The sequence below is a fragment of the Saccopteryx bilineata genome, chromosome 2, assembly GCF_036850765.1.
Source record: "Saccopteryx bilineata isolate mSacBil1 chromosome 2, mSacBil1_pri_phased_curated, whole genome shotgun sequence".
Classification (NCBI taxonomy): Eukaryota; Metazoa; Chordata; class Mammalia; order Chiroptera; family Emballonuridae; genus Saccopteryx; species Saccopteryx bilineata.
Genome location: NC_089491.1, coordinates 157,393,915 through 157,405,021, shown reverse-complemented (window position 1 = coordinate 157,405,021; position 11,107 = coordinate 157,393,915). Strand labels below are relative to the sequence as shown.

General features: G+C 39.5%; 1 protein-coding gene across 1 annotated transcript in view; it reads right to left on the bottom strand.

Moving 5' to 3' along the window:
- Positions 1 to 6,701: 6,701 nt before the first annotated feature.
- TPH2 (tryptophan hydroxylase 2) overlaps positions 6,702 to 11,107 on the bottom strand; it is a 150,760-nt gene continuing 146,354 nt past the window's right edge. Inside the window, exons 10-11 of the mRNA XM_066258260.1 lie at positions 8,120 to 8,253; positions 6,702 to 7,994 (exon numbers count right to left, since the gene is read on the bottom strand). Of these exons, the coding sequence (XP_066114357.1) occupies positions 7,820 to 7,994; positions 8,120 to 8,253 (309 nt within the window). The 3' untranslated portion in view covers positions 6,702 to 7,819. The remainder of the gene's footprint in view (positions 7,995 to 8,119; positions 8,254 to 11,107) is intronic.

The following is an 11,107-nucleotide window of genomic DNA, read 5'->3' as shown; positions in this document are numbered from 1 at the left end:
CAGTAGATGGACTGGTGACTGGAACATAGGCCCACCAACCACCCTGCCCTCAATTTCAGTTTTTCTGAGCTAGACAGTGTGGGATGGCTCAGAGCCATCCTACCACAATTCAATGGACTATGAATAAATAATAGTTTGATTTGCTTAGTGCCTTTCTTCCAGAAAGTACCAACCTTTATATTGTTTCATTAATTTGAATAGGTCTTTATTTCCATTTTATAGATATAAATTTTGATGTCCAGAAAGAAATGTAAAACATCTCTGAGGTCACTAAATCGGTTAGTATCCATGTCTTTTAAATTTCCCAGTAGTGATTTAAGGTTATCATGCAAATGACCACAAGCCTACAGATTTACATCCCAATGAGATTCAGTCAGTTCTACAAGAAAATTGTCCAGTGAAAGTATGAAAGGTCACAGAAATAAAAACAACAACCCATAACACTGATATAGTAGTTCTTTGGGCCATTAAATTACAATGATTTCATCATCAAAAAGTGTGGGAAAATCTGGAGGTGTTTAAAAGCTGATAAATTTAAAAAACAAGAGAAGGAAATTAACACTTGCTAAGTAATTTTCTGGTTAGACATACACATAATATTTATTCTTCATAATACTATAAATGCATTCTCATACCTGTTAACAGAAAACAAAACTAAAGTTCAGAAAGTATCAATAAGTCTATAGAGATCATCCACCTACCAAGCAAAGAAACAAGAATTTGTACTTCTGTTTACCCAGTCCCAAAGACAATATTCTCTTTACTATGAGAGAATTTTTCTTTAAAGTTACCCAATCCTAATAGAAACAGAACCTCCTGAGAATTACAGTAAAAAACTAAAACAGAAAAAGCTTTACCCCCCGATTTCAGCTTAATTTCCCTTAGCCTTCTTTTCCCACAGAACAAATTGGTGGCCTACAGCTTGAATCTCCAGTAGTCACCTAGAACCCAATTAAACACTTGGGTTGAAGAGTTTTGCTGTCCACAGCTCACTGGAAGCAGTCACACAGTGCCAGCAGCAGAGGGAGATTAACAGGCCAGGGTCAGGCACCCCATTTCTATGGCACCAACTGAGCCAAAAACACAAAAGTAGTACTTCTTCAGGAAGTTGTTCTTGAGGAAAAACATGAAGAAAGCGAATGCAAAATCCCCTGCCTCTCTTCTTGGGGCCTCCCCCTGAGTGGTAGTAGTCTCCAGGGCTCACTGACAGCCGTGGGAAGATGAGAGCAGGGGAAGAGGGGTTCTTTAGTAGTTCACAGACCTGGAAAGGCCAAAGGTATGTCTAGCTTTAGGCTCAGCTAATTCACAAGCTTGACAGTGTTATTAAGACATTGCCCCTGTCTCTTTCTCCTGGCCCTGCATCCCCTACATGGTGGTCCCTGAAAATTTCCGACTCACATATTACATACAGCCTTCCAGTCACAGCGCAAAGCAGCACACTGCTCTTCCAATGGTAACAGAAAAGCCCGGGGTTTGACCTTCCTTGGCCCACCTCACAGCATGCCCCACCGCCCGCCATTACCAATCATTGTAGGCAGGGGCCTATAACATCTCGTCGACTGAGCCTTGGTCAAGCCCACCCCTACAACTGAGAGGTGAAATCAGCCTCAGCCATGTTATGAACACAGAGAGAGGCGATACACAAAAGGGAAAGGGGGTGCAGTTACTGCACAAAGAGGGTATGGATGCTGGGAAAACAACAGCCACCCCTGTAAGCAGAGTGACCACCACTCTCAAAGGGGGAAAAAAATCCTCTGTCCAGCCTAGGTAGGAGTCACAGAATTTTTCCCTCTGTTCCCAGGCAGAAGCTCAAGAGGCAGACACAGCCCGGCAATTAGCTGTCAGCTGATCACCAATTCAGATGCCCTGGAGTGGGCCGTGCTGATGATCTGTACTTGCAGTAATCATTTGACTGGGGGAATGAAATTATGCTTTCCAATGCCACTTCAGCTCGGGATTGCTATGTCGGCACTCAAGTTCAGCAGTAAGTATTCCTCTGCAAGTTATTTTCTTTGATATCGACTATACCTAGGCAAGGCAGAAATTTAGGCTTCTTTTTATTTTATTTTAAATAGGTTTCTTTTAAGCCCTACTTAACAGGAAAGACCAAAAAGTTTTAGAGATTTGTGAAGAGGCTAATTAGGATCCATTCCAACTTAATGGCTAGGCTTTCACCCTGAAATGGATAAGGAAACATGTTCTGCCCTTGCTAGCAAGGTGGATATTTTTCTTCCAAGGAACTATTTGATTTGGGAACCTCATTCTTTCATAATGCCATGTGCAGTGATCAATCAGATGTAATGATCAAAAGGAAGTCTGCCTTAATCAATCCCGATAAACAAATAACTGTTATAGTGGCAAACCTAATGTGTTCTTCACTTCAAATTCACTTGCCAATAATTGGCCTCATTAACGTCTGCGAAGTTAGCTGTTCACTAAAATTGGGCAAGCTGTACATTAGATGTGTTCAGTGGTTCGCAAACCTTTGGGAATAATAGACCTACTGAATCAGCATCTTGCTAGTTCCATGGAAAATAACAGGCTAAAAAGTAAGGGATTGCAAGAAATCTGGAAGGAGTTAAGGACCAGGAAACTCCTACCACCTTCCTAGAAGTAATATTATTTCTCTTCCTATAAAGTGAAAACTAGCTTTGCATCTTTTTTAAAGATTTGATTTTGACAGAAAATGAACTTGATTTCTTCATGCCATCTAGCTTTCAAATTACCCTCCCACATCTGTCAGATGTTTTGTTGTTCAATTATGAAAACTGCACCCAAACTGGATTATGAGTATGTTGTTTGCAGGCGCCATAACCACAGATGCCCTTGGGTTGAACATCAGGCTCACTATGATCTTCCTAAAGAAGGAAATATACTTCCAGCTGCTGCACCAGACCCATCCTTCTTGGAGAGAAGAAATCACAACAAGTGAACCTTTCTGGGGTATCTGAAATGTATGTTTGGAGAGATAAGAAGCAGCAAGAAGAGTGGAAATGGACTTAATGAACTCACTTACATTTGTGTGGCCTATTGCTACAGAACTGGCCCAAGTGAACACAGCTATTTCATTTGCCTAGAGGTGAGGAAGTTTTTGTCCTGAATTACATTATATGGCAGCACCACCAACTTTCACCTATTCTCTGTTTTGCTTATGGAGTCAATATTTGTGTGACAAGGGGGAAAATACTTTTGCTTTCAAGACTGACTTGTTGTCCTTAAAAGATGGACAGGGCAAGTGTAGCATGATGTCATTTTGTCAAAGAAAACAGTAAGTATTTGCAAAAGACACAGATATCAGTGGATGTCTGCATCTCTAGCCAAATGCCAATCCAGTGTTTCATCTGACAGTTCTGACCTACCCCGTTAACTTTGTGACCTATTTTGTCAGAACTTTTTCTAATTATACCTACCATGAGCCAGCAAGAGATAGACTTTGCAGATCCCCGGTATTGTAATGGCCTCCTACTTGGTTTTACTGCATTCTTGTTCACACACCTATCCTCCAACCTCCCACTCACCCCCATTCATTTCCACACAGCTCCCTGAGTAACCTCTTCAAAATGTAAATCAGATCTTGTCACTGTCTTGCTTACAGTCCTCCAGGACTCCCCACTGCATTTAGATGTGGGTCCCTGACCATCTCAGTATCTCTGTGTCCTACATCTTTGCCCCCATGCTGCTCTCTTGTCCTTCTTCTTCAGCCCTCTGGCAATATAGCTCTTCCTCAGACAAACACATCAACCTCATTTCTGCCTTTGAGCCTTTGATCTTGCTGTCCTCTCTCCGAGGAACACTCTCTCCATGGCCCCTTCATAGCTGGGTTCTTCATCAGAAGCCACCTGTTCAGAGAAGTCTTTCCTACCCACCATACTCCCTTCTCCATTTTCTTTAACACATTCTCCTAAGTATTTGGTTCATAAAATCTGACAGGATCTCCATCAAATAACCTAGTTTTTTGTCTGCCTTTCTCCACTAGAACATAAGTTCAAAGTGGGCACAAACTTCCTCTGTCTTCTTCACCTCTATTTCTTTGGTGTCGAAAATCGTGTCTGTGCAGTCCCTGATACAGTCCAAATGAATGGTATGACCCCAAGTCACACAATAAAAAATCACTATGTCATGTTCTGGAACTGGTTTATTTTGAACACATGCAAATCTAATATTAGAAGAAGCCCTATCCTATTACTACTTCCCTTGATTCTTTCCAGAGCATGGCAATCTGCATAAGAATCATTTCCCAAAATAAAAAATTTGTCTTTGGGAAGAAGAAGAGGAGGAGGAGGGGGGGGAGGAGGAAGGAAGAAAAAGGAAAGAGAAGAAGAAGGAAGAAGGAAAAAGAAGGAGAAGGAGAAGGAGAAGGAGGAGAAGGAGAAAGAAGAAGAAAAGAAAACTCAGATGCACCAGAAAACTCTGAGCTGCCTTCTTTTTCATTGTAAGTAAAACAACGTTCATGGGAGTATCAGCGCTGGATTCTTTAGAAGTTGAAAATTAGATCAAATGAATTGGAGGACAACTGCATCTTGTGTTAATGTTTTCCTCCTCGAAGGAAGAAAATGAGATGATGTGAGCCATGACTCCGTTTGAAAATGAAACTTTGTATTTCTATTCGCTTCCACATTATAAAGCACACTGTTTTTCATTTTAGACTTTTCATGTCGGTAAGTGTTGCAATGCTTTATGTTCATTAGGCTCAGGCCCATTTACTATGTGCAAGCGAGACAGGCACCAATATATCATCCTCATAAAGCATCATTTCTAAATTACACAATAAATAAATACTAAGCCAGAAACCCAAGTTTCACAACCCTTACCACTAAAGTTAAAAAAAAATTTTAAGCCATCTTGAATCAAAGTTTCCTCCTCATAAAAGATGCAATTTATGAACAATCTCTTATGCTCTTATTATGAGAAATAAACTGATCACTCAAGAATACACTGGATGCCTGATCTTAATTCATAACAGATAAAAATGGTTCAAAAAGGAAACTGGACTAATCAGATTCTTGCTGTCTTTTGCAACATGTGATACATAAGAAACCGTGTCTTGCTAGGAAACATGGGTTGATTTTTGATTAGCTGATTAGTAAAGTCAGCAGCAAACCGAAAATAAAGTGGTGATTCACAGTGAGATGACAGTGAGCAAGTATCTTTAAATTTATAATTGCCCTTGGATCTATTTAATTTAGCTTTAAGTCATGAGGCATAATTGAGATGAATGGTTACACTGAGCAGGTATCAGAGATGACAAGAAACTGGCTATGGTTATTTTGTTGTACCTGTCTTCATTTGGGGAATTTTTCTGCCCACATTTTTCCTATGGTGGCTATTCAATTTTATAGGATTATTCCCGTCATTAGTTGTAATGGCATTTGCATGTTAAATGCACACAACAAATGAAAACCGGGATCTCATTGCTTCACATTGTGAAAACCATGGTAACTGTTATTCCAAATAGAAAATGAACATATCACAAATGGAGAATGAACATATCACAAATGGAGAATGAACATATCACAAAAGAATGAAGTACAGTAATTCCTCCTCCTTGAATGATGCCTACATGAGCTCTGTGGGAAAGCCTGTTTACTTTGCGACCCTTCTATTTTTGAAACAACAGATTTTACACAAATAAGAAAACTTAAGGTGCCATTATAAGCCAATCAGAAGACCACTCAAATGTTATTTTTGTTGAGGGAATTTGTTCACAATTAAATATAATAGTTCCTTCAGTACATTTAACTAAGAGGCTCTCCTTGTATGGGGCTATAAAGGAAAAGCTTGAACATTACTTACTGATTTTTTAAATGGCATCTAAGCAAAAAAAAAAAGGCAACACCATATTATGGAAACAACACCAAAGGTGGACATTAAGAGTTTTTCCTCTGTGAAAAGTCAGCAACTAGTTCTGGATATTTCTGGATTACTGTTTTGGATAAGTATAAGCAAATAATTACTCAGGATCATCAAGATCTAGCAAAGCAAGATCTAAGAAACTATGCATTTATGGATCTATAAAACTACTGAAAACACAACTACTTGATATTTCTAGATTCTTTTCATTCAGTTCAGCTTGCTCATAATTTCTCTACCACCAATATTTTTTCAAGCCACTATCTCTAACTTAGAATAGCATTTAAATTGCACGACTCTCCCATTCTATCCACTGAAGCCTATTTCAAAAATTCAGTTGTTCTGAGAATCTTGTAGAAATGAAAAATCCTCAATAGTTAAGATAATCAATATTCAAACCTCTGCTTTTCTTGTTTTAATTTTCCCTCTCATTTATGTATATTTTTAATTCTTCCTCATATTCTTCCTGAACGTATTTAGTCTAAAAAGGTCTGTCTCGTCATGGACCCATAAAAGAATATGAATTAGTTTGAAATTATATGTAATTTCTTAATAAGAGAACATCCTTAGGAATTGCTCCAGTAAGTATTTTAGAATGGCTAACTTAAAAGTCATTTCATCATCTTTACCTTCTCTACTTTTTCTTGTCTCCCCTTTTTTCTCCCCAGGATTGTGCCCCACCAAAGCAGAACAAGGGGAACAGTGCTGTGTTTGTTGAAGAAATCAGAAGATGAAATTCATTCACTTATTCCACGGTTTTATTTATTTATTTATTTATTTATTTATTTATATTTAACCACCTGATTATACCTCTTATGGCAAACATGACCAGAGATTTGTGGTGTTATCACTATTTTTGCATAAATGTGCCCAAACTTTGAACAAACAGATGGCATCCCAGAGATCTGGCTTGATTTGGGCCTGTGAGAGGAAATATTTGTACTGTTGGAAAGTCTTAATCACAAAACAATTTCTATTTAGTGATAAACATTAGTTTTGATAAGTATTCTTTTCCCTTCTCTGACTACACATAAATATATGTATATACCAAGGTAAGCTTCTTAGCAATCCAAAAGCAATATGCCATGGGCTATAAATGTTGTTATACAACTAACTGTGCTGCTTTGACCAAATCACTTCACCTCTCTGAGACTCAATTTCCATGTCTTCAAAAGCAAAGCACTATGATTTTATTGCCCTCCAACAGAAATGAGTTAAACACCTACCTGAGCATGGTAGTTTACTTTATTCTAGCATAACATTAATAATCCTCAAACTTATTCCCCACTGTTTAGTCTTTCCTAATGTCCTTTCTGGAAGTATCTCTTTCCAAAACGCTTTGGGAAGCATTCCACAACTCAATCTCTACAACGTCAGTGCAACCTATATATCCCATTTCTAAAAAGCTTTTCTTTTCTTCCATTGTATAAATACTCTGCCTGAAGTTCATTCCTACTGGTGTGTTACCCCAAGAATTCCTGAAACAGAATATTAGATCTTTGTTAATGTGACTGGGAGTTTCATACCATTCTGGGTTTATCTCAAATAACACTGTGAAAGTACTGCTGCTATGGAAAGTAGAAACAGTTTCACTGCAATTTTCATTTTATCTAATGAACACAGAAGAAAGGCTCAGAGCTGAGAAAGTGAAGGTAATAAACTAGAATCATAAGAGGACTATTTGTTACAAATTTCAAATAGATGCACTTTGGTTAAAGACACTAAGCAGGAATGTCAAATTGATTTAAGACATTTAAACACAGTACAATCTTTCATACAATGAGTGGTTACTTGTCACTGGGTTCTTAATGCTGTTCCACACATTAGCACAGTAAGTTACAAGTAGGTAGAGATATACATAATTGCATGCCTACTAGCCAAGCCGTGACACAGAAAGTTATTGGTGTTATATGACATTGACTGCTAAGCCCCAGAAAGCTCATGCTGGCAACAACAGTGGTCCCAGGCATCAAATCCCCAGATACTGGTTCATTTTGTTCAAGGCATCACACACTGTGTTCAAATCACTGCGGAGATCCTGTACCACATTTTCAATACTTCTGGTGTCTTTCAGAATTTCAATACTCTGTGTGTAGGGATTGAAGTATACTGAGAAGGGACGGGTAATTGACTTTGCAAAGTCCCTGCAAAACAAACAGAAACGGAAGGATAGGTGATTGACCTTGATCAGTATAAGAGATAGAGAGAGGGAAGAAACAGAGCCCAAAAAATGAGTTATTTTCTCTAGATGAAAGAAAAACAAGCTTACCTCATCTTTTCTTTGGCTTCCTCAAAACTTTCTGAAACAAAGTAGGCTTCCTGGAAGGTGGTGATAAGGCACTCCTGTAAGCAAGTTGTCTTTGGGTCAAAAGCTTTCACACATGCCTTGTCAGAAAGAGCATGCTGCAAAACAGACCACAAGACCCATGACACTCCACAACGAGACTCCCTAAGTGTTGTGATGTCACATTTCTACAACCCAGGTCAATCATTTCACAAAACTGCTCAGTTACTGGTCTGCCATGAAACATGGAACAATCCCGTATGCAGGCTAACCTGAGTGTTAGGTTTGTTGTTGCTGCTGTTGTTTTAAGTCTTTTAGGTACTAAAGGAAAAAATGAGATTATGGTATTATTTTTTTTTTATTTATCATCCAAATTCATACTAAAGAACAGTTCAAAGCAGTATCCCAACAGAAATGGAATTTTAAATCTATGCTATGACTAGAAGCAGAGATAGCATAAATACAAGCCCTAAATTTATTGCTATAAGCAATGTACTAAAATTCCACTTAAGTGGCAGAAGCAATAATTACCTGCGTGGCGAAGTAACTGGGACTCTGACTAAATGATTTGCGGACTCACTGAGAGACATTTTGAGGCCAGGTCCTGTGTAGCAAGAGTCTGGAGAGGACCTGCATGCTTGAGGATATTTGCAAAGCATTCATTTATGTTCCACGAAGTACAGCAGAGCAGTATACAACAGATAAATATTTCCAGTTAGGACAAAAAGAGCTAATAGTAGTAGTTACAGTTCTGCCCAGAGCAGGCATTAGGAAAACAGGAAAGCCAGTGTAATTACTCTTCAGTCCATCATTAGCTCCATTCAGCTCACTACATGACCGACTGGAAGAACAGCAAGGAAGAGTGAGGACCAGATTCTCAAGATAAGTTCAGTGATGCTGAAAGGTAGCACTCATTTCCTGCCATGTGCCACCTACCTATTTGTAGACCCCAGACTGATGACTCTCCGATGGAATGGGCATAGAATCACTAAGGAGCTTGTGAACAATGCAGACGCCCAAGCCTCCATTTTATTTGATAGGTCTGGATGAATCCCAGAAATCTGCATTTTAAAGGCATCCAAGGTGACTCGGACACAAGTGGTTGTGAACTATATTTTGCTAAGTACTCTACTAGATTCTGTCTCTTTCTTAATTTCCAGGGTAAATTAGTTGGGAGAGAAAGAAATGGTGTAGCAGAAACGGCCTTAGACTGAGAGTTGGGAAGCTTGGGCGCTAGCCCAGGTTTTGCTGCTGTCTAACTGGGCATCCTTGACACATAGCTTCACCTCTCTGGGTCTGTTTCCTCAACTCTAGTGAGGGATTTATGCTATGTGATTTCTATTCCAGCCTCTAGATTCCACTCAAATCACTTTTCTACCTTCTCCATCTCTAACTGCTAAGGTTTCCTAGAGAAATGCTAAAAAAAAAAAAAAAAACCTTTCCTGTTTAGTATTCTTTATTCATTCCTCCAACAATTTCAAAACATATGGCATTATTTTCAGGCTTCCATGAAGAAGGCTGTGCTTCCCTAAGTTTGAAAATATAATTGTAAACCAAAGGACCAACGTGCAAATGAAAGGCCACATGGCCCTACCCTGTAACGTGCATTCTCACAAGTTCCGCCATCCAGATCAATGCATATATGAGTCGGGTAATGCAGAGGGCCTCTCAAAATGAACTCTTTTTTTTTTTTGGCCCACAAACAACTTCATTAGAAGCAGAAGATCACTACACCTGCAAATGCATCTGTGCAAGAGTCAGTGCAGTACAGTGAATATCAAGGGATTTGGTTCTATATTACTAATAACTCTGTCCACATTTTTAAAACAACTTCAGTTTAAAGAAATAAGACATCCTTTTATGAAAGCTGTTGTTCCACTGCAAAGAACAGACCTCCTGTTGGCTTGCCATGGGCTTTGGAATTAGAAGTTGCTTTCTTTGCAGCCATATAGTCTGGGAGCATTCTACTTCAGTATGTTGCTCTTATCGCCCGTTCATCCATCAGTACATTTAAAAGGAAGAAATGTGACTGACACAGTGTCTTCGATCTTTCTCTCAGTCCACAGTTAGGAGCACTGGCAGTCAAAGCAGAACAAGCTATAAGAACATTTAAGGCACTACTCCCCTAGGGTATCCTTGCTGAGCCAAAGACTTTTCATTTAGTCTAGAACAGCCAAATAAAGGGGGTGAAACTCATCTGCTAGGCTCTGCAATGCTTTGATAAGAAATTAGTAACTGCAGCAGTTACTATGTGCAGAAGAGGCCTCCAAAAGGTGTGTATACAATAACAGGGGCTGGAATCAGTGTGGTTTTAGAAAAACTGATCATGGCCCTTGCCGGTGACTCAGTGGATAGAGCATCAGCCTGGCATATGGATATCTTGGGTTCAACTCCCAGTCAGGGCACACAGAAATGACCATCTGTTTCTCTCTCTCTCTCTCTCTCCCTCTACCCCTCTCTCCCTCTTCCCCTCCACAGCCAGTGGCTTCATTGGTTCAAGTGTGGCCCCCGGTGCTGAGGATATCTTGGTTGGTCCCAGCACATCAGCCTCAGGTGCTAAAAATAGCTCAGTACTTGAGCATCAGCCCAAGACAGGGTTACCAGGTGGATGCCAGTTGGGGCACATGCTAGAGTTTGCTTTACTATCTCCCCTTCTCTCACTTAAAAAAAATGGATTGCGTGATGGATCCTTGGTACTTAAATTATTTATTTTGTCATTTTAACTGGTAAAGGGATGAGAGAAGACCAAGAAGAATCCCAGAGGGCAAGATGCTCTGCCACAGACATCAGGAAAAGTCAGTGGACTCACAGCCTATAATTTGAGTCAAAGACCACTAGGCAATACATATCACACTTGTCTTGTGTAATATTCAAAGTAAAACCTGGAAGCTGATTGTTCTAAGCTCTCAAAAATGCAGTCTATCCTCAGGAGCCTATGGTGTTCAATATGCTTGTTACCTGCTGAGGAGCTCT